The sequence below is a fragment of the Bos mutus genome, chromosome 1 (assembly GCF_027580195.1).
Source record: "Bos mutus isolate GX-2022 chromosome 1, NWIPB_WYAK_1.1, whole genome shotgun sequence".
In the NCBI taxonomy this organism is placed as follows: Eukaryota; Metazoa; Chordata; class Mammalia; order Artiodactyla; family Bovidae; genus Bos; species Bos mutus.
Window position 1 is genome coordinate 9,488,257 of NC_091617.1, and position 27,319 is coordinate 9,515,575.

A 27,319-nucleotide genomic window follows, 5' to 3' on the forward strand; every position below is an offset into this window, starting at 1 on the left:
CCTCCTCTAGTGGCAACCACTAGATCAACTGTAACCCAAAGGATGATAATATTGATCTTTTCTGACCTTTGTGACTTCAATCAACTAAAGCTTGGTTGCTGTCAACCTCTGCCCCAATCCTATCTTGAACTCTCCTCTTCAAGCTCCTTCATAAATATGCATGTACCCTTAGCTTAAGACTTTTCCCAATTTTGCTGCTTTGGGAAAGATCCCACAGTGTTCTTCTTGCTCTAAGTAATAAATCTCTTCTCCTGCTCTTTGGCTTGATTGTGTCTTTTGTCTTACACCCACTAAAAGATGAATCCAGTTTTCTGTACCTACCAGAGAAATGGCCCTAAAGGGCTTTGATCAACAAGGATACTTGGCACACCTCTTGACAGAAACACTAAGACAGAGAGTTGTTAAAAAAAATTTATACTGTGATCTTTCAAAAAAGTTAGAGATCAGTCTCCAAAAGGTGCCAAAGGTGGGGGAGGGGGTGTTGGGGTATGAATCCAATACACTTTTGGAAAACACTGTGTTACTTAAGTCTCTGAATTGATCTTCTTTCTCAATTCTCTAAATTAAGCCTAAAGAAGCAATGGAGACATTTGGCAAGCTGTCCAAATCTTTGCTGTCATTGCTCGAGTGGGTCTTAGCTCTTCTCCTGGAGCCAACTGCCCAGGATTCTACGTCAAAACTTAAGAAAATGGAGAAGACAGCATTACCTGGAGACTTTCCACACAGGAAAATGTCCCTTGACACTGGTTTTTCCTGGATTAAACCTAACCTGCTTTCAGAACACTTCACAAAACGAATACAAATTTATATTTAACTAAAAATTCCAGGAAAGGCTAGTATTCTTTAAAATAGTTATATTTACCACTATCTTTTAAAGCCACAGATAAACTTGAGGATTATTCTCCATTGGAGCACGTTATTAGTTAAGAGTTCAGAATAATTTTTCATAGTGAAGGACAATAAGTAAATGAAGGATAAATAAATACAAGTGTAATCTGGGAGTTTTTCTCAAGTTAAAAAATACTATTAAATAGTCTGAGAAAAAAGACATTTTTGGTTTTTAAAGATAAAAGTCAATAGCTAAGAAAAAGTAAACACAGACATCTGTGTGTACATATGCAGAGAGAAAGCAAGTATGGACAAAGTGTGGCAAACTTGGCGTCTCTGGGGGGTGAACGTGTACCTTGTACAATTTCAGTGCATAATTTTTTGAATTTTCCTTTAGACTTGAAGTTTTATAAATAAAAGCTGGAGGGAGGTAAGTCAACAGTTTTAATTGTTCAGCCTCCACCTGCTGCTCCTCCATTAAACACCTAGCTCATTATTTAGATTCTTATTTTAAGATGATACAAGCCTCCTGTCACTGCTCCTGTAGACACAATCCAGGTAAAACTGACATAAGTCCATCTAGCGTCAGAATTTGTCTCAAAATAATTAAGGCTGGAAAGCTTGGATCAAATCCCAAGAGAGAGATAACTCATTGTTCCCTCCACTTTCGAACTAGTTGACCCAGTTTCTTTTGACATTAAGACAATACCTAAGAACGTTATCCCTGCCCAGTTCTTTGCTTACGTGGACCCTTCTAAACCTTTGCCGCCTCCAAGACTCAGAACTACCGCGAGTCTTTCTAAATCACTAATCTCTTGCAGTGCAACATTAGGCGTGGTCCTCCCTGCCGTTAACCTAATCAAACCGGGATTCCTAAACACAAAGACGTTGTTGGCTTATCTTCCAGCCTGCAAAAACACACTTAAAAAGCTGACAAGCCACACTAACCCATCATTTTCTCGTCTCACTTCCTCGTTTTTAAAAGAAACCCAATGGACTCCACAGACATTAAACAGATGGCTTTAACGCAACTGTAAAACAATTCTAGAAAGACCACTGGACCCGAAGGGAGAGCGCATCGCTGAGTTGGCAAGAAGATCGATATGGCATCGTGCTGTGAGATCCCAGGGGCGTCGGGATCAGGTCCCGACCGCGGCGGCTGCGAAGCACGGCGGACAGCCGAGAAGAGGCACAGGGAGGGGAGGGGGCGGCGAGAGGTGACAGGAACTACCCGGGCCCCGGGGGCGCGCGGCCTCGCGGAGCCCCGCGCCGCGCGCCCCCCGCCCCTCCCCGCACAGCCTCCCCCGCCCCTCCCCACCCGGCTCCCTCAAGTCTCCACGAACGGAAATGGGAGTCACAGCGCCGGGGACCAGCGGAAACAAAACACAGAGGCGGCCGCGGGGGGGCCGCGGTGGGGGAGAAGGCCCCGGAACGAAGCCGGCCCGCGCGGGCCCGCGCTCTCTTCCTCCCCCGCGGCCGCACTCACCCGCTCCGGATTCGGCCCCGTCGCCCCCGCCCGCACTCCAGAGCCGGCTGAGAAGCGCAGCGGCGCGGGCTCCACGTGCAGCGTCTCTCCCGGTAAGACCCGCAGCTCCCGCGACTCGAAGTGGGAGGCCCCTGGGCCCTTCCCGCGAAAACGGCGCAGAGAAACTACAACAACCCCCCCTCCACCTCCCAGGCACCCCCGGGTTCGGGACTACAACTCCCAGCAGGTTGCGCGAAACGGACGCCTAAGGCAACGGAGGCTCACGAGGCACAAGGGAGCAGCAACGCCCCAGTTCGCTTTGTTTTACACTGTCACTTTGCACAATCGTATACCTCAACAACCCCCCCTCTCCCCCGTCAATCAAGGAATAGGACGCTGACTCGGGGCCCGGGGGACTGAACTAGGGGACAGGCCAGTCCAAGGGCGCATGCGTAAACCACACGATTTCCGAGAGGGAAAAAGAGAGCGGGTCAAGTTGGGCGAAGGAAAGATGGCGGAGGCGTCACTAGAGGACCCGGAAGCACTTACCCTCCACTTCCTCCTCCTGTTTGGCTTCTGTCTCACCTACAGCCGTCCGGTCGCAGAGTGTCTCCGAGACGCTTCCTGTCCGGTGAGTGTCGACCGTCTGAAACGGCGGCCCATAATGCATTGCGATGGCGGGTAGGCGGGTGGGGGCGGAGCCAGGGCCGGAAGTAGAACGGGGCGGTGGCGGCGGTGGCTGGCGGTTCGGCAGTGAGTGCAAGGTGACTGGGAGGGTAACTGGACTAACGTGGCCTCTTGGGACTTGGGTTTGGGTTTCTTCACGAGGTCTGGGATGCCCTTTTCCCTCTAAGACTTTGGAAAAGAGAGCAGTCTTATATCCCGGGGCGCCTTCACGGCCTGGCCCGGGGTCATTTTCGACCTCGGCGCCTTTCGGCCTTGAAGTTTGCTGTAGATTCAATAAGTAGCCAGAAAATCCCGCTCTGAGGGCCAGCCTGGCTCACAGGGTGGCGCGGGCTGCAGGGAGGGTGGCGCGGGCTGCAGGGAGGCCGGCGCTTCGTGGACTTGCAGCCCGTCTGGGGCAGCCCAAGGTCATGTCCGCGGGGCCGGTCTGCAGCCAGGCTTGCGCATCCCGGACGCGTGGGAGGTGGTTCTGAACTATTTAGGAATAGAACTTGAGAGAAAAAGACAATGGTCATCTTAAAAGTTTGGACGCCACCTAAAGATGTTGGTAGTGCTGAAATTTGGTTAAGCAGCTTTTGTTTTACATCACGGTTTCCTGGAGGAGAGCACTAACCTTGGACTGGCCAGTCGTCACTGTAAACGGGAGAGCCATGCTCCCTCTCAGCACAGGGCCGCTTCTTCTGCTGTGTTCTTTTCTAGCTGTTGCTTTCCCCAATTTCTTTGCGTATGTCCAATCCCTGTCATAGCTGGCGTGCGTGGCCTCGCATAGTACTTGAATAGAGGGCTTAATCATAGTTGATACTTTATATTACCTATTTGGATTCCCTGGTGGCTCAGACGGTAAAACGTCTGCCCGCAATGCGGGAGACCCGGATTTGATCCCCGGGTCGTGAAGATCTCTGGAAAAGGAAATGGCAACCCACTCCAGTTCTCTTGCCTAGAAAATTCCGTGGATGGAGGAGCCTGGTGGGCTACAGTCCATGAGGTAGTAAAGAGTAGGACACGTCAATACCTATTTGTGTAACAACATGTATGTTTCTCAATAGATATTCAATCTTTGGGGAAAAAACTGAAACAGAGGAAAAGGAACAAGTTTTGATAGTGAGATTATGTGTTCATTTTTTAGATAAATTGAGTTCGAGAGCAAGATAAGACTTCTGAAAGGATGAGAGATGATGATGTATAGGTTTGGAATTCAGGAAGAAGACCACGCACAATTAGGTGTGATTTGGGGATCATTAATAAACTGTCTTGCATATTGTCTTACTATCTGTGAAGGAGGCTTAAGAATACTTTGCTCTGTTTCTTAACAGGATTGCTGTAAGGGTACCAGGAGAGAATATGTATGGAAGTACTTGGCAGAATACCTAGGTCTGAACAGATGTTAGGGTGACCCTATTGGAAAGTGTTGTTTGTGTTTATGTTGCCAAAAGGGAAAATATACACTGAGTTGCACAATTTTAAAAATGTATCTGTGTCCTGTCAGATTCTGTTGTGTAACCTGGGATCAGGTACTTACCTCTAAGCCACAGTTTCTGTATGTGTGAAGTGAGAATGATATTAAGTAGCACCTTGGGTGTTAGTCACTCAGTTGTGTCCCCGACTCTTTGTGACTCCATAGACTATAGCCCACAGGCTCCTCTCTCCATGGGATTCTTCAGGCAAGAATACTGGAGGGGGTTGCCATTCCCTTCTCCAGGGGATCTTCCCCACCCAGGGATGGAACCTGGGTCTCCTGCATTGCAGGCAGATTCTTTACACCTGAGCCACCAGGGAAGTAGCACCTTAAGGTCATTCAAATAGTTTTCTTTCATCCTGTAGGTGAAGGATATTTGGTAGATTGTAGGATTGATTTTGATAGTCTTTTTATGTGCGATTTCATGAGCTTCCCGGCACTATTGACGTTTTGAACCAAATATTTCTTTGTTGTGGGGAGGGTGCTATTATTGTTGTTACAGGATTTTGGCAGCCTGCTGGGTTTTACCCACTAGAGGCTAGTAACATTCGCCCTGTCAGGACAACCAAAAATGTCTTCAAACATTGCCAGGTATTTCCTGTGGGACATCCCCGCCGCGATTAGAGAACTGCAGTGCCACTCTTCAGTCTTCTAGCTTAATGCTTTCCAACTCTCACTAGTAAAGGGCCACTTTCCCCCTGGCCCTTGTGGATTCTTTGAAGAATCCAGTAAAAGTGAATTACTGGAAAATGTAGTAGATGAAAGACAAAACATGGAGACACAAAATACGAACTCTTAATTGCTTCCTTTGTGGCTCAGCTGGTAAAGACTCCACCTGCAGTGCGGGAGACCTGGGTTTGGAAGATCCTGGAGAAGGGAAAGGCTACCCACTCCAGTATTCTGGCCTGGGGAATTCCATGGACTGTGTAGTCCATGGGGCCGCAAAGAGTTGGACGTGACTGAGCGACTTTCACTTTCACTATTGAATTCTGCAGGTATGAATTACTCTGTCAGATTGCTGTAAAAGTTTCTAAATGCTTATTCCCAATTTTGATACTATAGTGGAGCACTAACACTGTACTACTGAGAGTCCTCAGACCACACTTGGAGCAGTAGTGTTAAATTTAACAGTTTGGTGTGACGGTGCTTGTTTAAGTCATTTGGGGAGCTGGGGAATCATGTTAGCGTGTTAGGTTCAGAAGTTTGACCAGGCTATATCGAAGTGTGACTCTATCATTCCAACATGGCTTGGTCAGCCCTTTATTAATCTGGGGCAGTTTCTTCTAATTTTTCTATGATCTCCTTATTCTTTTTCTTTTGGAATTCCTGTTTGCATATAATGAGGTTGTACTGCTTGATTTTCCCTCTCTTGTTGGTGGACTCCCTTGTGTGTTTTGTTTTTTTGGACTCCCTTGCTGTTTTTTCTTGCTGGTTCTTTTGGACTCAGATCTGGTTTTTACAGTATTCATGAATGCCTGGAATCCTGCAGCTGTACCAGGCGGAGCAGTTTCTCTCCCTGTGGGCCTGTGAAATGCAAACTGAGGTTGAGGCAGCTGTCTCCAGGCTTCCTGTTCATATCCCTTTTTGCCTTGTGAGGGAGTCAGGGGAACCTGGTAGGCTAATTTTGGAACCAGTATTACTGTTTCTCTGCTGAGGGTGGGCGGTCAAGACTAAAAAGTTCGTGGAGAAGAAACACCCCATCCCTGATTTTGTGCTTTCTTTCTGCATCTGACCTAGTGGAGTGCATGCAGGCCTGAGTGATTCTGAATTCTAGATCCCAGGGCCTTTTACTTGAGCAGCAGAACACTTGCAGTGAGGGGTAGAGAGGGAAAAGGATCTTTGGTCAGGTGACTATTCTTAGTATTCACTGAGTTCTGTAGCACTTAGTAGAATTGGGTACCCACTGTAACACTTTTACAGGGCTTTTACAATTATGTCAATCTTAATGTATCTTCACATGCTGGTTCTTGTTTCCAATAACAGGATCACCATGATTCTTCAGAGACTCTTCAGGTTGTCCTCTGCTGTTCAGTCTGCAATCTCAGTCTCTTGGAGGAGGAACATTGGTATTACAGCAGTGGCATTTAATAAGGAGCTTGATCCTGTGCAGAAACTCTTTGTGGACAAGATTAGAGAATATAGAACTAAGCGACAGTAAGTGGGTAGATCACAGACCTTGGTGTTAATGTGCATATTCAAACCTTGGTGTTAATGTGCATATTCAAAGTATGTACGTTTTGAGATGGTAAAGAATTACTTGGCGTTTCAAAGTGTCTAAGACCTTCACTGAGTTGATCCCTGTGGTACAGGTTCACTAGCTGCTCCAAAAGAAAAAGATGAGGACCTTGATATATTTTTTTTTAAGTCCCAAATTTTATATTATGAATTCCCAGGGAGGATTGCATTAAATCTAGTGCCATTTTAGATATATCCCCATTGTAATGTCATTTATTATAAACTGGAGTCAATTCATACAGGTATACCATACAAGATCCATACAATTCATACAAGATCCATACCAGGATCTTAGAAATCATTTAGGAACCGTATTTGAGAAAATTAAGCCCCTTGGACAATGATTATCCTAAGGTCATAAAACTAATTATGGGGAAAATATACTCAGAATATTCTCTCAATTTAGTGATCTTGGGACCACTAAATTGATTTGGGGAGAAATGTATAAGCACAGCATTTTTTTCTTTAACGTTACTTCCATAGTTAATATATTTCTGGGACTGTCAAAAGACAGAAGACTCTGAAATGGCATAAAGCAAATCCAGGGAAAACCTAATTACAGAACCGCAAAGTTTTGAAGGTGATTAATGACCTTAGCCATCATCAGATTTAACCCCAAAATCTTTGGGAAAGTGATACAGATTAGTTCAGAGTTTTATTTAGTTGTCTACCATATGCAGAGCACTGGACTATTGAGAATGGTGGGCTACAAAGAAAGAAGCCACTTGGCATTTCCATAATATTCTTTAAGTCTAAGAGGGTAGAAAGTTTGTAAGCAAGTAAATATAATAGAAGGTAAAATAGATTAAGTGATAAGGTACTGACACATTCAGTGTTTGGGGAACTTATTGGAAGGAATCCTCTTTTCTAGCTGGTACATTTGAAAGGTGGCATGGAAGAGTAATGTTTCCAAAAGCTTGTGGATCCAAGAACTGGACAATGATCGTCAATCATCAAGTGTCCAGTTAGAAGGCTCTGTCTAGAACTGTGCTATATATTTCTGTGGCTGTTATCCACATGTGACTATTCAAATTCTAATTGAGTATAAATAAAAATTCAATTCCTCATTTGCCTTTTAGCCACATTTCTGGTGCTCAATACCAGATATGGCTAGTGGTTACCATGTTAGACAGCACAGACACAGAGTATTCTGTTATCATAGAAAGTTTCTGTTGTACATACTGATATAGAAGAAAACTGAGTCCATGACAAGAAACATCATTAACAAGTTCTTAGAGCTGGCTTAGTATTTTTTTGTGGAAATAACAAATAAGATCCTATGCCTTATCATAGGCATAGGTGAAAATACTAGCCTTGATGGAATTTTCACTTATAATTTTTTTATTATATTGTTCATTGTTAAACGGGCAGTAACATTATGACAAACAAGAATTTGTGCAAATAGTTAATTAGGTCTAATTGGCCCATTGCTGGTCTGTGAAGTGAAAATCGCTCAGTTGTGTCCAACTCTTCTACCCTATGGACTATATAGCCTGCCAGGCTTGTCTGTCCATGGGGATTCTCCAGGCAGGAATACTTTAGTGGGTATCCCTTCTCCAGGGGATCTTCCCAACCCAGGGATCAAACCCAGGTCTCCCACATTGCCGGCAGACTCTACCATCTGAGCCGCCAGGGAAGCCCAGCTGATCCATGATGCTGTGTTTATCTTTACAAAGCACAGCTCTTTAATTTTGTCATTTTATTGCTTAGCAAACAAAATACAGACTCCCAGACTATACATTCTGGGCCTCCTGTGATCTGGGTCCTGCTAGCTTTTCCATCTAGGCTGCTTAGCATTTCCCACATACAGCCAATGCTTTCCCACCTTCTCATCCTTGCTTTTGAGTCTTAGAATGTCTCAAATTACAGTCTGACCCAAATGCATGGTTTCTCACAAATGCCACCTTTTTAAAATGCAATCTGCCTGTTGAGCTTAGCAAAAGTGACCCCTCACCTCCAGTAGCTTTTTGTTAAACTGACTGCCTCTCGGCATAAATGTTTATAAGTGCTACTTTTTCTTTCTTGTAAATGGTAAAACCTCTGAGGATAGGAAGTAATTTGCTTCTTTGATAGGCTGCTGTTACAGACTTAAACCCTTCAGTGGTGTTTGATTTAAAGCACAGTGATAGTAGATAACTGCGTGTTCACGGTGTGCCAGGCACTGGCCCACGAGTGGTACATGTACACAGTCTCTGAATTCCCTCAGCACCGTCAGGTAGGATTTTGGAGTTGTCGGTGTAGAAACTAGAGTTTAGAGTGCTTCATGCCTTGCTCAAGTTCACACAGTAACTAGATTGTAGAACTGACAATAAAACAAACAGTTATTCACCCCAAGCGCATAGACTTAGCCTTTACACCTTATTGCTGCTCAGACGCTGAGAAATTCTGACTTTTCATAACACTGATACTGACAGACCTTGAATGTTGTTTGAAGTTGCCTCATTTGTGTGAACCCTCATCATATTTAAAATTGTTTGATTTTACATTTACATTCAAATTGAAATACTTGTTACCTTTCAGAAAAGTCTGCTCTTGTCTACGCTCGGAAGATCTGTGAAACTTAATTTTGTTTCTGTAAACTAATGTTTAAAATACACTTTCACTTGGTCATGTACACTACAGGACATCTGGAGGACCTGTTGATGCTGGCCCAGAATATCAGCAAGACCTAGACCGGGAGCTTTTTAAACTTAAGCAAATGTATGGTAAAGCAGACATGAATACGTTCCCTAACTTCACGTTTGAAGGTAAGTCTTTGTAATCACAGGTTCATTGTTGTGGGAGATCATTTTAAGTAGAGAATATTTACATGGGTTGTTTGGAGGATTAAATGACAATTACACGTGAATGTAATTTGAGCAAGCTCCGGGAGTTGGTGCTGGATAGGGAAGCATGGCGTGCTGCGGTCCATGGGGTCGCAAAGAGCTGGGCATGACTGAGCAACTGAACTGAACATGTGAAGGTATTAGGACAGTGGCATGTGTGGCAAGCACTGTGGTAAATGCCACTGGAAGAGATCACATAGCATAGAGGTTAAACGGTGGGGACCTAAAATCAAACGCCTGACAGTATCATTATGGGCTCTGGGATTCTGGATAGTTAACTGGTCCTTGTTTCTAATCTGACATTTGGGTAAGATCATACTGTCGTCTTAGTTGTAGTTAAATGACGTAATATATGTAAATTCATAGAGCCTGGTTCATTTTAAGTCCTAAATAAATCTTAAGTTATATTTACGTGTAGATGTTTCTTTAAAAAATTGGAAGATGGATGAGATAAATATTAAAGTTTTTTAGAAAATATGCTTTATTGCAATATGACTAAGTTTGAACCTTTCTTTCCTCTTTTTAGACCCCAAGTTCGAAGTTGTCGAGAAACCACAATCCTGAAGAAGTAATGTAAAATTGATCTGGTAATTTGTCCTAGATTAGTTGTACAGCTGGCCACAAGTAACAGAATAAACATTTCATAGCTGTCAAATGTTCTTTTAATTCTGATTTCAAATAAATTATTTGGTGATGTTAGGTATACAGCTGAGTGTATTGAATTCTGTTTTTTTTCCTTAATCGATTGATTTTACTTTATATTTATTTATTTGCTGTCCCGGATCTTAGTTGTGGCATGAGATCTCTTCGTTACAGCATGTGGGATCTAGTTCCCTGCCAGGGACTGAACCCAGGCCCCCTGCATTGGGAGCTTGGAGCCTTAGCCACTGGACCACCAGGGAAGTCCCCGAGTTCTTTGTTTTTAGATCCTCCTCTTTGGTTATATGAAAACAGAAGGAGACCTTGGATTAACTGAGTACCATTTGCCCCGAACTTGGCAGATTCTTCTCAGAGTGTTGAGGTGTCCTGTTTATTTTGGAGACTTACTGCTGGAGAGGAGCCACCCTGACTGAACGAAGGAGTGTTCTCAGTGGGGGATGTCACACCTGCTCCCAGAATATGAAGAAACGGTTCAGAAATCATTGATGATAGCTTTTTCAGGGAACTCGGGTGTGACTGTGAATATGTCCAGGGACTGACTTTATGTTTTAATTTCCATCTCCTGTCTTAAATGTTTTTATTATCCCAATAACTCACCTCTCTCCTCTCCCCTTAAAGTGTAATGGTCACTGTATCTATTACAAGGCTATGCAGATAGATCAAGGAATGCTGGGGGTGGAGGAGAGGAGGGTTCTACAAAGGAATTTCCTTGAAAATAGATTAAAGCTGTATGGTGGTGTTTGCCCAGTGGGTGGAATATCAAGTAGATGTGCCAGATAAGTGGGAGAGCAGGTGCATCAAAATTTCAGTAAGTAGACAGTTCTATTTTTTAGTTTTCTTTTTTTTAAAAAAGGCAACTGTGCCTTTTTAAATCTGACACTCTCTCGTGTCAATAAATACGTCTCTTTAGTAAAACTTTAGAGATTGTTGTAAGTGAAGTCGAAAAAAACAGTCTTACTAGGTTATCTCACTTCGAAAGGAATAGATTTTTACTATGGCATACCGTATTAGCTGAAATCTAAACCTGGTGAAAGTGTAAGTGTTAGTTGCACAGTCGTGTCTGACTCTGTGACCCCATGGACTATAGCCAGCCAGGCTCCTCCATCCATGGAATTCTCCAGGTAAGAATACTGGAGTGAGTAGCCATTCTCTTCTCCAGGGGATCTTCCTCACCCAGGGATCAAACGTGGGTCCTCCTGCATTGCAGGTGGGTTCTTCACCGTCTAGGCCACCAGGGGAGCCCCGGTGCTCTTAAAAGGACAAATTTGAGTTGAGGAAAGGTATGGGAACCAGAAATGGACATGTGCCTGCCTGTTACGTGTCTGTCTAGTGCTACTGTTAACCAAAGAGGGCTTCTGTTGTAGGCAGTTTTCACTTAACTCCATTTAGTGTAGGATTTTCTGCCTCTGACTGTTGCTACCCTTGGTGTGGCAGCATAGTGCTGACTCTGGTTAGATGCTTAATGTATGAGTTCTTGGAGCGCTGTGTGGGCTAGAAGCTTTCGTCATGCAGATTACCTTAAATGGGAGGTCCACTCCAACCCGTCTCTTCCAGATTCCCCTCCACTCCCACTTCAGCCATACAGTCCACAGTCTCTTGTTTCAGATGTTTGCTTTCAGTGTTTGACAGGAAGGCTCAAGACCATCTACTTTCCAAGCTGCCTACTTGACCACCGAAAACAGATCCTTACTTTGAGACACAGTGGGAAGACAGGTACCTCACCATTTCCTCTGCTCTATTCCTTGATACCTTTTCCCTTTGCTCAAATAGCTATTTGGCAGGTGCCTTCAATTGTTGCAGTTTTGGTTCTCTTTAAAATTCTCTTTACTTGCCTTGGAGTGAGTTAAGGAATAGAACTCACAGCTTTGACAAAGACAATTTGGACAATTCATTCTCTGTCTCAGGCTTCCCTTGTGGCTCAGATGGTAAGGAATCCGTCCTATATAACTGTATTAAATGGAGATCAAGAAGTGCCATAAGAAAACCAATCAAAGGCTATGGAAATTCAGAGAAGAAAGAAACTTCTTCCAGCAAGGAGAGTTTTCACAGAGAAGGTGGAATTTGAACTGAGTCCTGAAGAGTAACTAGAATTTACATACCTTGTGGTTAGGAGAATCAGCAGCTCTCCAAGTCAAGGAGAAACAAAGGGTTGTTAAGGTAAAACGACCTTAATTCAGTTTAATGGGTACGTAAGGCAACTAAAGAGGAACGGTGGAGGGTGTAACTGAACAGGGAGGGGTGATGATACGACAACGTGGGTGGGGGTGGATTGGGGGACCTCTGAATTTAAATTGGTGACCAACTGATGGCTCAGACCATGAAGAATCTGATTGCAACTCGGGAGACCTGGGTCTGATCCCTGGGTCAGGAAGATCCCCTGGAGAAGGAAATGGCAACCCACTGCAGTATTCTTGTCTGGAAAATTTCATGGACAGAGGAACCTGGTGGGCTATAAGTCCATGGGGTCAAAAAAAGTGGGACATAACTGAGTGATTTAACAGTTGGAATTTCAGGCTAAGATGATTAGACCTTGGTCAGACTAAGTAAAGGAAAAGAGTGAAAGCTTTTAGTAATGGGATGGGTCAAAATCGAGAAGGGAGTTGACAGTGTTCAAGGGAGTAATCCGAGGGTAACTGGTGGTGTGGGGGAGTGGGAGACTAGGGAACAAAGAAACCTTCAGAATGGTGAGAGTGGAATTGCTCCTAGGAGAGGGGTGATCGAGGGGGAAAATACCAGAAGACAAAAGGTATGAGATAGTAGGAGGAGATAAAAGTAGTTAAAAATGTGCCAATGAATGATGGAGTCTCTGAATAAACAGATTAAAAATAATGATTAAAGATAGAGTGGTAGTAATATAAATGTATTTATAATGGTCAGCTTCAATCTTGAAAAAAAGATTAAAGATTTGAGTATCTGTGGTGAGGGGATAAAATGACTTTTTTTTTTTTTTTAATGGATTTGTAGCATTTTTAAAAACCTTTTTGGCTGCACCATGTGGCTTGTAGGATCTTAGTTCCCTGACCAGGGATTGAACCCAGGGCCCTTGGCAGTGAATGCTCCAAGTCCTAACCACGGGACCACCAGGGAATTCCCCACCATGACTCTAACCTGGGCAGGAGGACAAAGCGTCACAGGCTGTGAGACTAGACAGGAGTGGATGGGCCAGAGATTACTGAGAATGAAAGGAAGGTGTCCTTGGAGAGGAGAATGTGAGAATGTAAAAGGAAGGAATGCTAGAACAGAGAAAAAACATCTTGTGTAGAACATTCTGGATCAGATGGACCTGGGTCACATTGACTCTGCCTCTTCAGTTGGTTTTGTAAACTTGGCAGTCATTGACTCAGTTTATCTCGGTCTCCTCATCTGTAAAATGAGGACATTGCCCTCTTTATACAATCGAGGTGAATGAGATTTTGTATACCCTCACCTCTATCCACCCCACCCTCCACAACATTATATATAAAGTGTTTAATAAATAGTTTCGGCACTTTATTTTCAGAGCATTTTTTTTAGCACTGGAGAAGCTGGTAGGTTCCCAGACTGAGAGACAAGATTCTCATCTTGAGCAGCTAAAGCTTTGGCCTTGTAGCTACAAACAGTAAGAGGGAGTAGTTTCCTGGGTTTCACTGAACAACAATAAGTGGATGACTCTTCCCCTGCACCATTAAATGGGCTAAAAAATTGAACACTTCTGCTATTTTTAATGTAGACTAATCAGACAAAACCAACTGTGAGATGAAGGAAGCTCTTTGCAAGGCTGTATTGAAAAACAATTGTTCCAGATTTAGTTAGGTTAAACTCCCCACTAAAAATAAATCTAGTTACAACAGTCAATGATATAATTAAAACAAAAGTTGCTATTAGATTCTAGAGCCCTAACCTTTATACAACACAATTTTACTTTATGGAAACAAAAAGTGCTCTAAGAATTATAATGATAAATGTTTTGTTTTTAATGCTTGTCCACTGGCAGTTGGAAAACTCTGCATTTGGGCCAGATCCTGACTGCTTGCTGTTTATCAAGTCACTCAGTTCAATTGCTCAGTTGTGTCCAACTCTTTGCAACGCCAAGGAGTGCAGCACACCAGGCTTCCCTGTCCATCACCAACTCCTAGAGCTTGCTCAAACTCATGTCCATCAAGTCAGTGATGCCATTCAACCATCTCATCCTCTGTCATCTCTTCTCCTGCCCTCAATCTTTCCCAGCATCAGGGTCTTTTCCAGTGAGTCAGTTCTTCGCATCATATGGCCAAAGTATTGCAGCTTCAGCTTCAACATCAGTCCTTCCAATGAATATTCAGGACTGACTTCTTTTAGGATTGACTGGTTTGATTTCCTTGCAGTCCGAGGGACTCTCTCAAGAGTCTTCTCCAACACCACAGTGCAAAAGTATAAATTCTTTGGCACTCTCCCTTCTTTATGGTCCAACTCTCACATCCATACATATGATGTACGTATACATGTGATGTATGATGTATGTATGGAAAAACCATAGCTTCAACTAGACAGACCTTTGTCAGCAAAGTAATATCTCTGCTTTTTAATATGCTATCTAGGTTTATCATAGCTTTTCTTCCAAGGAGCAAGTGTCTTTTAATTTCAGGCCTGCAGTCACCATCTGCAGTGATTTTGGCGCCCAAGAAAGTAAAATCTGTCACTGTTTCCATTGTTTCCCCATCTATTTGCCATGAAATGATGGGACCGGATGCCAAGGTCTTTGTTTTTTGAGTGTTAAGTTTTAAGCCAGTTTTCACTTTCCCTTTCATCAAGGGGCTCTTTAGTCCTGTTCGCTTTCTGCCTTAAGAGTGGTGTCATTCTTTTCCATTAGCATATCTGAGGTTATTGATATTGCTACCCTCAATAGCTTACTGTTTATGAAATAACACAAATGAGACCATTTTTAAGAATTATTGTTCATGCTCCAATGGCATGAAAAATGGCACAGCTGAGGACAGTCCAGGCAGTTGTAGCAAGGACCTTATGGCCTTGTATGGTTTGATCTATCTACTTCTTGGCCCTTTACAGAAAATGTTGGAAGGGTGAGAATTCTGGTGAGAATCACTGAATGTCACAGACCAGTGACGTGTCCAGGCATATATTCGGCTCTACGTGAGTACTTAATCCAGTTGTCAGTCCGGTGAATCCTAGGGACTTGCTAAGGTCACAAAGAGCTGGACTCAAGCAACTTAGCACACACTGGGCAAAAAGAGTGGACTCCTTTAAAAGCTGCTTGAAAAGTGAAAGTATTAGTTGCTCAGTCATGTCCGACTCTTTGGGATCCCATTGGCTGTAGCTCCTCTGTCCATGGAATTTTCCAGGCAAGAATACTGGAGTGGGTTGCCATTCCCTTCTCCAGGGGATCTTCCTCACCCAGGGACTGAACTGAGATCTCCAGCACTGCAGGCAGATTCTTTACCATCTGAGTCACCAGGTCTGTTGTCCAAAAGCAGCTTAACCATGTTCAAAGTTGTCAATGGTAGTAAGAGATCTAGATTTGCCTAGAACTGGGAACGCCCTAGCCATACTGTTTTTTCAATGATTTGAATAATCAAAATAAGTTCTAGATGATTATGTTATTAACACAATCTAATTGCTCTCCTATTACACGGATCATTGGAATTTTCACTTTGTAACACTAGCTGGAGATCTTCCTGATCCATCAGTTGAGAAACCAGATGATCAGACCCATTTTTTCATTTCATTTCTCCTGTGTTTTCTATGTATCAAGTGTGGCACAGGGTGCCAGGAACCACAGGGAGCTCAAGCTGTTTCATCTCATTTTACTGGTTAGACAATTGCTCCTCCCCTCCATATCCCTGACTTTGCCATAAGAAGGACTGGCAGAGCACTGGCCATAACAGCAAGGGACTTGGCTGAATGCAGAATTTCACTGCTTGGTTTTTAGAGACAGATGTGAAGTCACCACGCAGTGACAGGTATCAACAGGGTTATGTGCATCGGCTCCAGTGGCAAGTTCTGATGTCAAGGTCACTGATCCCCTTCAAAGGAGTCTCAGGGGAAGGAAATGGCAACAACCAGCTCTGGGGGTGAAATAAGACACTTGGGTTTGTGTTTGACTCTCAAAATGATGTTTAATGAAGAAGTCAAGGACACATACCAGGTGAGTGAGCTCTGGTAGTAGGTATTTTTCTTCATGTTGCTTGTGGTTCTCAGAAATGAAAGTAAACACAGAGTGAAATCCTTGGGTATGAGACCCATTCTGCCACCGTTCTGTGACTAGATCAGTGATAAACGAGCAGCAGAATAAAGATTAGACAAGAGGAAAAGGAGGATTCTGGCAGGAATGAGACCAGAGGCTCCTTCTGTGTCTGTCAGAGTATTTTTCTGAACCCTCCAAATCACACTCTCACAGAGGGTGCATGTAGCTGATATTTTCATACTCTGTGGATTCATTTCACAACCAGAATGATACATTTTAGTAACTTTTGCTAGAAGTTAGGATATTTAACATTTCACAAGCCCCAGAATATTACAAAGTATTTTGATTCCTTTACCTCTGTCAAGACACAAGAAGCCAGATTTGTATTTTAGGTGCTGACAGAACTATTTGTATAAAAATTTCAAGTGATTTAGTAGTCATACAGATTATAATGCAATACCAATTTCATATCCTCATGTACCTCTTTGCAAATGTAAGACAAAGCTGTTTTATAATCGTTTAATAACTTGTGCAACAACTGTGGTTTTGGTGTATCGCCAAGGTAGGAGTCTTTTAAATTATAAAGGATTTTGTGTGCTTGAAATCCTAGGAAAAGAAAGAAAGAATCAAGTTTAAATATGATGTATTAACTCATATATTAAGAAATATAGAAATCTTACGAGTATAGATATACCCATTATGAGAATCTTGCAGGTACAAACCAAATATATTTAATCCAATCTATTTTATGGGCAGTTAAATAAATATTAGGAGACAAATCTCTGAAACTCTACCTAAAGAGTAAAGAAATAGGAATGGGAATCTGAGCAGGAGAAATCTTGTTTGCTAGGAGGATGCTACTTGCACACTCCTACACATTCTACAATGCACAGGACAGCCCCCCACAACAAAGAATTATGTGATATTACAAAAATTAATTAGACAAGCCTTAGAAGAAACTGTTGTTTCTTATATAAATTCTTGTCTAGGAATTAGAAGAACATGTCGGTAGTGCCAAGTTTGAGAAACCCTGCTCTAGGGCAGAACTCAAACTGGAGACTAGTCCTCAGCTAACGAAGGCAACAGAGAGGAAGACCAAGAAAAAGAGTGAGGCCTCTGTTCTTCCAACTCAGCCACCAAGTATCTCTTCCTGTTTCGTGGGATGAGATTATTTTATTCCACACTCGAGTATTTTTCTACAAATTATAGGAGCAAATATGGAGTTCCATGTTGGTTGTCTTCTATGGAACAACAGGCCTCGGTATTGTAAACCACAAAATAAAGTGACTTCCAAGATAGATTCTGGAGTAGACAATTTTTAAAATCTCTGGTAGAAAAAACTCTGTGGGTTAGTATGTAGGTCTCAAAGGTTAGTGTCTATCTGAGTCACTGAAGTGTTTAAAAAACTGATGTCCATGCCTCACCCCAAGCTCTACTGAAAGGAAACCTAAGCGAATCCCTGCAGAATGTACTAAGGAATTTAGGGAAGCAGCGCTCCACTTGTCAAGGAATTCAACTTCAAAAACATGGGAAACCTTTCTCCTCCCACTGTATTCCTGAAAGCTAGTCCAGAAGGCTGAATAGCCATCCAAAGAGCTATAAAATCTGAGCAATGATCATATTGACTGCTTCTCTGGAGTGCTTACTAATCAAAAGTACTGTTGCTACTGCTAAGTCGCTTCAGTCATGTCCGACTCTGTGCGACCCCATAGACGGCAGCCCACCAGGCTCCCCCGTCCCTGGGATTCTCCAGGCAAGAACACTGGAGTGGGTTGCCATTTCCTTCTCCAATGCATGAAACTGAAAAGTGAAAGTGAAGTCACTCAGTCGTGTCTGACCCTCAGCGACCCCATGGACTGCAGCCCTCCAGGCTCCTCCGTCCATGGGATTTTCCAGGCAAGAGTACTGGAGTGGGTTGCCATTACACAAGAGTCCAAACGTCCAAATTATGTTCCCTTAACCATCTGAGTTCGATAATTCTTGCATCTTTTCAAGGATTTCTGAAATGTTCCTTTCTGCAAAAGCAGAGGATGTTCCATACCCCTTAAATTTCCAAGAGCTTTGAGTAACTACAGGAGAGTACGGACCCACAGGTCTTCTGGGAAGCCATATGCTCGGTCAAGCTGACAAGGATAAAGGTACGTGGGTCCCAGCTTGGCCATTGTCATCCTGTGACAAGCGTGTCCTAATTTCCTCATCTTTAAAATGGAGCTGACAATGCCAGATCTAATAATGCTAAGAAGGCTGACTAACAATAGAAAACACCAGGACAGAAAATAATGGGATGGGAGAGCCCCACTGCTCTACAAATGCAGCCATCCTGGGCCGGGGATGTGAGCTAACATTTATTTAGTTCCTTCTAAAGACCAACGGTAGACATGGATACAAGGTATATTAAATGCAGAAATCCATCAATTCCATACAATTAATTCATTTCCCTGCTGGACTCCCTAAATACATTTGTTCTATAAATATGCCTTAAAAATACTCACATTTTCACTCATGGTAGTGGCTTTGGATGCAGAACTACTCTTCCTGTTTGTGGAATATAAAAAAGAACATTTACTACATTATTGCTTCCAATTCTAAAATACATATCCTCTTTCAGTTAATATTACCTCCATATATTTTTCTCAACAGGAAGAAGAATATGTATCTTAGCCAGGTATAAAAAGCCCAGCACTCCTAACTGAATTTCTTATATTTATAGATGATATTCACAGAGAAAAGCATGCAACAATATATCAGTATGTGTGAAGCCCTGTGAATCTACTTGTAGCCTCAGGCTAGATACTAACCAAGTTTTCAGAATATGCAAACCAGAGACTTACTAACTTTTAACTCACCAACTCATCAAGATTTAACATTTTGAAAGCTTGATCATTACAACCTCAAATTTCATTTTTTCCATGGGAAAAAAGTTTTACACAGTGACTATTATTTCAGTTATCTATTACGGGATGCATTATATTCCCACCAAATACTCATAGGTTCAAGTCCCAATTCCCCCCAGTACCTCAGAATGTGACTGTACTTGGAGACACGGTCTTTAAAAACGTAATTAAATTAACTAAACTAATTAGAGTGGGCTCTAATCCAATATGTCTGATATCTCTATAAGAAGAGGAAATTTAGACATAAACATGGATGGAGGGAAGACCATGTGAAGACCGGGAGAGCACTATCTTTAAGCCAAGGAAAGAGGTCTGGGCTTCTAGATCCCAGAACTATGAGAAAATAAATTTCTATTGTTTAAGCCACCAGTCTATGGCACTTTTAAGGCAGCTCTAGCAAGCTAATGAAACATCCAATTCATTATCCAATACATTTCAAGGGAGATGGATTTGACAAATAGACATATCTAGGAATAAAGATATCTTCTCCCAGATTACTGTCTGGGTTAATAGACACACACTGTGATTGGATGAAAGATAATAACCTTCCTCACCATAGTGTGGTCAGCCTTTCTCCATATATAAGACAATGCCTCTCCTCCGATCATAACCTTCCCTACAATTACTTTCCATCTTAATAAAAGCAGGAATCTTCACAATTGCCTGGGGTTTGTGGCTATATCACCCAGCTACTCTGCTTTCTCAAGGTCACCCCTGAACTAACTATTGCTAACTCAAACCTCACCCTGGACTTGTCCTGGGATGTTATGGGCCTCAGAGACCAGCATTGAGGAGCAAGTCTAGGAACAGAAAATTAATGGCATTTGAAGCCATGGTGGCTGAGGAGAGAAGAAGGCCCATACGCTCCAGGTTGGGTCTGCCATTTCCATGCATACAAGGAGGACAGGGACAAACCAACCGGTTGCATGTAAACTGGAGACTGTGGTGACCTCATACAGATCTCACGCACCAGTGGCTCCTAAATTTCTAACTCTAGTTAAGAAGAGTGAAAGTCCTAATCCCTCAGTTGTGTCTGATTCTTTGCCACCCCATGGACTCCAGGCTCCTCTGTCCATGGAATTCTCCACATAAGAATACTGGAGTGGGTTTCTGCTCTCTTCTTGAGGGGATCTGACTCAGGGATCAAACCTGGGTGTTCTGTATTGCAGGCAGATTCTTTATCCTCTGAGCCACCAGGGAAGCCCTGATTAACTCCAGTTAAGAAGCTTCCTTAACCCCAGATTCATGTGCTCAGTTACTCACTAATTATCTCTACTTGGAAGTGTAATAAACATCTCAAATATTAAAATTGCAAAGCACTCCTGAGGTGTCCACCTACCCTCAACCCCACTCTCCAACATGCTCCTCCCAAAACCTTTCACACTTTAGTAAACCTGTCACACTTCATCCTTTCCAGAGGCTTGAAGTCATGTCTGATTTCTTTCTTCTTCTCACAGCCCACATCCAATCAGCAAATTGTTCAAAACAGATTCAGAATACCATCACTGACTGACTACAGCCTTGTCTAACTCAATGAACCTATGAGCCATGCCATGTAGGGCCACCCAAGAAGGACAGGTCATGGTGGAGAGTTCTGACAAAACGTGGTCCACTGGAGAAGGGAATGGGAAACCACTTCAGTATTCTTGCCTTAAAAACCCCATGAACAGTATGAAAAGGCAAAATGATAGGAAACTGAAAGATGAACTCTCCAGGTCAGTAGGTGCCCAATATGCTACAGGAGAACAGTGGAGAAATAACTCCAGAAAGAATGAAGAGACGGAGCCAAAGCAAAAACAATACCCAGTTGTAGATGTGAATGGTGATAGAAGTAAAGTTTGATGCTATAACAAACAATATTGCATAGGAACCTGGAATGTTAGGTCCGTGAATCAAGGTTCATTGGAAGTGGTCAAACAGATGACAAGAGTGAACATTGACATTTTAGGAATCAGCGAACTAAAATGGACTGGAATGGGTGGATTTAACTCAGATGACCATTATATCTACTACTGTGGGCAGGAATCCCTTAGAAAAAATGGAGTAGCCCTCATAGTCAACAAAAGAGTAGGAAATGCAGTACTTGAATGTAATCTCAAAACGACAGAATGATCACTGCTCGTTTCCAAGGCAAACCATTCAATATCACAGTAATCCAAGTCTACGCCCCAACCAGTAAAGCTGAATAAGCTGAAGTTGAATGGTTCTATGAAGACCTATAAGACCTTCTAGAACTAACACCCAAAAAAGATGTCCTTTTCATTATAGGGGACTGGAATGCAAAAGTAGGAGGTCAAGAGATGCATGGAGTAACAGGCAAATTTGGCCTTGGAATACAAAATGAAGCAGGGCAAAGGCTAACAGTATTTTGCCAAGAGGATGCACTGGTCATAGCAAACACTCTCTTCCAACAACACAAGAGAAGACTCTACACATGGACATCACCAGATGATCAATACCAAAATCAGATTGATTATATTCTTTGCAGCCAAAGATGGAGAAGCTCTATACAGTCAGCAAAAACAAGACCGGGAGCTGACTGTGGCTCAGATTATGAACTCCTTACTGCTAAATTCAGATTTAAATTGAAGAAAGTAGAGAAAACCACTAGACCATTCAGGTATGATCTAAATCAAATCCCTTATGATTACACAGTGGAAATGAGAAATAGATTTAAGGGACTAGAGCTGATAGACAGAGTGCCTGCAGAAATATGGACGTAGGTTTGTGACATTGTATAGGAAGCAGTGATCAAGACCATCCCCAAGAAAAAGAAATGCAAAAAAGGCAAAATGATTGTCTGAGAAGGCCTTACAAATAGCTGAGAAAAGAAGAGAAGCGAAAAGCAAAGGAGAAAAGGAAAGATATACTCATTTGAATGCAGAGTTCCAAAGAATAGCAAGGAGAGATAAGAAAGCCTTCCTCAGTGATCAATGCAAAGAAGGAGAGGAAAACAACAGAATGGGAAAGACTAGAGATCTCTTCAAGAAAATTAGAGATACCAAGGGAAAATTTCATGCAAAGATGGGCACAATAAAGGACAGAAATGGTATGAACCTAACAGAAGCAGGAGATATTAAGAAGCGGTGGCAACAATACACAGAAGAACTATATAAAAAAGGTTTTCATGACCCAGATAACCACGATGGTGTGATCACCCACCTAGGGCCTGGAATGAGACATCCTGGAATGAGAAGTCAAGTGGGCCTTAGGAAGCTTCACTGCAAACAAAGCCAGTGGAGGTGATGGAATTCCAGTTGAGCTATTTCAAATCCTAAGAGATGATGCTGTGAAAGTGCTGCATTCAATATGTCAGCAAATTAGGAAAACTCAGCAGTGGCCACAGGACTGGAAAAGGTCAGTTTTCATTCCAGTCCCAAAGAAAGGCAATGCCAAAGAATGTTCAAACTATCGCACAATTGAACTCATCTCACATGCTAGTAAAGTAATGCTCAAAATTCTCCAAGCCAGGCTTCAACAGTATGTGAACTGTGAACTTCCTGTTGTTCAAGCTGGATTTAGAAAAGGCAGAGGAACCAGAGATCAAATTGCCGACATCCGGTGGATCATGGAAAAAGCAATAGAGTTCCAGAAAAACATCTATTTTTGCTTTATTGACTATGCCAAAGCCTTTGACTGTGGATCACAACAAACTGTGGAAAATTCTGAAAGAGATGGGAATACCAGACCACCTGACCTGCCCCCTGAGAAATCTGTATACAAGACAAGAAGCAACAGTTAGAACTGGACATGGAACAACAGCCTGGTTCCAAATTGGGAAAGGAGTATGTCAAAACTGTATATTGTCATCCTGTTTATTTAACTTATATTCAGAGTGAAGTGAAAGTGAAGTCGCTCAGTTGTGTCTGACTCTTTGCGACCCCATGGACTATAGCCCACCAGGCTCCTCCGTCCATGGGATTTTCCAGGCAAGAATACTGGAGAGGGTTGCCATTTCCTTCTCCAGAATGTATATTCAGAGTACATCATGTGAAATGCTGGTCTGGATGAAGCACAAGCTATAATCAAGACTGCCGGGAGAATTATCACTAACCTCAGATGTGCAGATGACACCACTCTTATGACAGAAAGTAAAGAAGAACTAAACAGCCTCTTGATGAAAGTGAAAGAGGAGAGTGAAAAAGCTGGCTTAAGACTCAACATTCAGAAAATGAAGACCACGACATCTGGTCCCATCACTTCATGGCAAATAGATGGGGAAACAGTGGAAACAGTGGCTGACTTTATTTTGGGGGGTCCCCAAATCACTGCAGATGGTAACTGCAGCCATGAAATTAAAAGATGCTTGCTGCTTGGAAGAAAAGCTAGGACCAACCTCATAGCATATTAAAAAGCAGAGACATTACTTTGCCAACAAAGGTCTGTACAGTCAAAGCTATGGTTTTTCCAGAAGTCATGTATGGATGTGAGAGCTGTACCATAAAGCTGAGCACCAAAGAATTGATGATTTTGAACTATGGTATTGGAGAAGACTCTTGAGAGTCCCTTGGACTGCAAGGAGATACAAACAGTCCATCCTAAAGGAAATCAGTCTTGAATATTCATTGGAAGAACTAATGCTGAAGCTGAAACTCCAATACTTTGGCCACCTGATGGGAAGAACTGACTCATTGGGAAAGACCCTGATGCTGGGAAAGATTGAAGGCAGGAGAAGGGGATGACAGAGGATGAGATGGTTGGATGGCATCACCAACTTGATGGACAGGAGTTTGAGTAAGCTCTTGGAGTTGGTGATGGACAGGGAAGCCTGGCGCACTGCAATCCATGGCGTCGCAAAGAGTCAGACATTACTGAGTTACCGAACTGACTGACCATCACTTCTTGACCTTGTCGATGCCATCATTTTGGGAGTGTCCTTAATCTGCTCTTGTCTAGATTATTTAGTAATTAACTAACTGGCCTCTCTGCTTCCTCCACGCTTTGTCACCTTTACAGTTTATTCTCAACAGAGCAGCTAGTGTGAGTTTTAAGAATTAAGTATGCTACCTCTCTGCTCAAGGTTCTCCAGTGATGTCCCATCTTACTCAGAGCCAAAGCCAAACTTCTGCCGGGAAGAGCTGGCGTGTAATCTGTAATCTGCCCCCACTACACTAATGTGCTCACGCATGTCTTCCTCGAGTTGTTCTCACTCTGTTCCAACCACACTGATCCCCTTATTGTTCCTCAGGTACGCCAGGCATGCCCAGCCTTTCCCCTTGATCTCTCCTTTCTGCTTGAACACGCGTCTGTCTCATGGTTATCTGCCTGGCTCCCTCCCTCCTTCAGACCTTTCTCAGATGTCCCCTCATCAGCGAGGCCCTCCCTAACCACCTATTTACAAGGACAATCTCCACTCCTCCCCTCCGCATTCTCTGTTCTCTTGCCTGCTTTATTTTTCTCCATTATACTTATCACAGTCTGACATACTGCTGAGCTCATATACTTATTTACTTTCCGCCTTCCTCTACTAGAATGTAAGCTCCATGGGACAGAGGGGTTTTTTGGTCTAGTTTTTTCACTGCTGTGTTACCAGTCCCTAGGACAAGACTGGACACATAATTGGTATCCAATTAAATGTAAAATTGACTACTACAGAAAATTTTACTTGAACATTTTAAATTTAGAGAAACATAGAGAAAAAAGCTTTTTCACGTAGTACTGTGCAAATGCCTAAGAAGTCAAATTAGTGACTCTATTTCTTCTCTGGTGGCTCAGACAGTAAAGAATCCGCCTGCAGCGTGGGAGGCCTGGGTTTGATTCCTGGGTTGGGAAGATCACCTGAAGAAGGGAATGGCAACCCACTCCAATATTATTGCCTGGAGAATCCCAGGGACAGAGAAACCTGGCAGGCTACAGTCCATGCAGTCGCAGAGAGTCAGACACGACTGAGTGACTAAGCACAGTGCATTTCTCTTCTAGATAATTAAACATCATTGACAAGTAGGCATGAGGTGGGATGTGTTTCTTGATGAATCCAAGTCACTGCCCAAAGAATTAAACCCTCACAAATAACCCAACTTCCCACTTTTGACTTTAAACAGATGATTAACAAAAAAGCAGTTGATATGGGGGAAAGTATGCATTAAGAAAGTATACTTACTGGAAAGATGTTTCTTCTACAAAAGAATAAGTAAATACCATTAATATAAGAATTAATAGGGTATGATACAGATTCATATAAAAATGAGTTTGGAATTAATTACTTGTTTTCAATTTTGATTCTCACTTGCTGACATTTATACCTTCTAAATGGAGGGTTGGCAAACTTTTTCTGTAAAGGCCCACAAGGTAAATATTTTAGGCTCTGTGGGCAAAGAGGTAAAACCAAGGATATTAAGTAGGTACTAATATAACAAAAGAGAAACAAATTTCCAAAAATTTTTATCAATGAACTAAGAAATCATAATAAAACGGAATCACTTTGCTGTACACCTGAAACTAATGTAATATTGTCAATCGACTGTACTCCAATATAAGATGAAAAGTAAAAAAAAAAAAGCACATGCATTTTTTTTGCCAAGCACTTACAGATTTTTTTCAAGTAACTTTCAATAAACCCACTGAAATAAAAAAATAATAATCAAAATCTAGTAATACAGGTCTGCTAATTAGAAGCATGGAATTCTTTTGGGGGGATATTTTTCTTAATTGGTGTTCAACAGTAATGCCCTGTTATCAGATAGATTGCAAACTTTATTTGCAAAAAGTATTCTTAGCTTGTGGTCCATAGAAAAATCAAGTGGCAGACCAGATCTGGTCCATGAGTCACAGTTTGCCAACCCCTTCTGATATGCAAGTTCAAGAAAACAACTCTCCTAGAGAGGTTTTCTGCTAGATGAACATGAGAGTAACATTCCTAGCTAATGAATTAATAATATTCATATAAAATCTTCAAGTAATTCATTATTTTAAGAAAAACTGTTTACTAAATTTTTAATAAAAACACTCGGACAGACATTTTTTGCAGGTAGAGATAAGAGATGACAAGAATTTTAAAGAGCAATCTAATCTGTCTGTACTTCCATGGACGACCAGCAGGGGAACTCAGCCGGATTACATTACACTGGACTGGATTGAAACACAGTACAAAAGAACGGCTATTTATTAACTCACAGAGCAGTTATTTTTAATAACAGGCAATATCCTTGAAACCACACTCATGAAAACATTTTACAATACATATTTATAGTATCATTAGAAACTCCCTTTAAATTTATTTTGGTATAAAAAAAAGTTTAAACCTAATTTCCAAAAGTAGTGTTCACCACAAAATGGCTAGGAGTAAAGAAATGCATTAAGAGAATAAAGCACTTAAAAATCTCATCCATTTACCTCAAACTTACTGTATGACCAAATAGGAGCTCCAAGAGACCTAAATCCGAAGAAATCAAAACCTCAGAAGCAACTATAATACTATAGCTTTCTAGTTTTTACTGAACAATTCTCTTCTAAATACATTTGTACTAAATGTGACATTTAACATTCCATTGTTCTACACTGATAAAACATTTCACAGATTTATTCCAGTGAAATTTTTATCATAAAACTAGAAATTAATTTACATCTTAAGAAGCACAATTCCTAACTTAAAAGGATCTTAAATACATGTACATGTGCTATAAATACCCACCCACGTTGCATCTCTTGGTATTGCTGCACTATGCCACTCCAGGGTGCCTCGCGTATTCTGTGGTGTTTCCTGAAATGTTGCGGTGAGACAGCTCTGTCTTTTCCTCCCTATGTTTGCCACAATGCTTCATGACTCACCTGAGTGTCATCTTGAACATTTCCTACTGCAGGAAAGTTAACCAAAAATATTCTCCAGAGTTTGTTAGAGCCCCTTAGGAGAAACAGTGTCTCGGAAGAAAACTCAATATCCGCAGAAGTTTTCTAGCAAAGTGAAATTTACTTACTTGAAAAGTAGCCTTTCCTCTGAGCATAGCACACGCCAAGCCCACAGACAGAAATCACCAAGGCCACAATGACTACAGCTGCTATGATGCCACTTATGTTGAGATCATCTGGAATGCAAAAGAATCCATTCATGAACTCGTGTCACAAAGATGGACTGATGTAGTCATTCAGTTGCAAAAGCTCAAAAAGCTCCCCTTT

At 42.2% G+C, this 27,319-nt stretch overlaps 2 protein-coding genes across 6 annotated transcripts in view; one reads left to right on the forward strand and one right to left on the reverse strand.

Annotated features, from left to right (window-relative positions):
• The first annotated feature begins 1,777 nt into the window (after window positions 1-1,777).
• On the forward strand, window positions 1,778-10,198 carry ATP5PF (ATP synthase peripheral stalk subunit F6). Of its 5 annotated transcripts, XM_014479080.2 has the most exons (5): window positions 2,389-2,406; window positions 2,885-2,924; window positions 6,417-6,587; window positions 9,291-9,415; window positions 10,020-10,198. In XM_014479080.2, exons 3-5 carry the CDS (start codon window positions 6,424-6,426, stop codon window positions 10,055-10,057), a joined length of 327 nt encoding a protein of 108 aa, XP_014334566.1. In that variant the 5' UTR covers window positions 2,389-2,406; window positions 2,885-2,924; window positions 6,417-6,423; the 3' UTR covers window positions 10,058-10,198. The 5 variants fall into 5 exon arrangements, with proteins under 5 accessions (XP_070223557.1, XP_014334566.1, XP_005898685.1 ...); XM_005898623.3 differs by lacking the exons at window positions 2,389-2,406; window positions 2,885-2,924 and adding an exon at window positions 2,933-3,057; XM_014479081.2 differs by lacking the exons at window positions 2,389-2,406; window positions 2,885-2,924 and adding an exon at window positions 3,012-3,046.
• A 5,721-nt stretch (window positions 10,199-15,919) lies between these two features.
• Window positions 15,920-27,319, reverse strand: part of JAM2 (junctional adhesion molecule 2) — an 83,231-nt gene continuing 71,831 nt past the window's right edge. Inside the window, exons 7-10 of the mRNA XM_005898619.3 lie at window positions 27,121-27,228; window positions 25,308-25,323; window positions 18,806-18,848; window positions 15,920-16,919 (exon numbers count right to left, since the gene is read on the reverse strand). Of these exons, the coding sequence (XP_005898681.1) occupies window positions 16,887-16,919; window positions 18,806-18,848; window positions 25,308-25,323; window positions 27,121-27,228 (200 nt within the window). The 3' untranslated portion in view covers window positions 15,920-16,886. The remainder of the gene's footprint in view (window positions 16,920-18,805; window positions 18,849-25,307; window positions 25,324-27,120; window positions 27,229-27,319) is intronic.

Bases quoted from the DNA above. Each gene is read 5' to 3' on its own strand.
- ATP5PF (XM_070367456.1), top strand. From the start codon at position 1,932: ATGGCATCGTGCTGTGAGATCCCAGGGGCGTCGGGATCAGGTCCCGAC. The intron at 2,407-2,506 runs GTAAGACCCGCA...TCCACCTCCCAG, and splicing joins CACGTGCAGCGTCTCTCCCG to GCACCCCCGGGTTCGGGACT.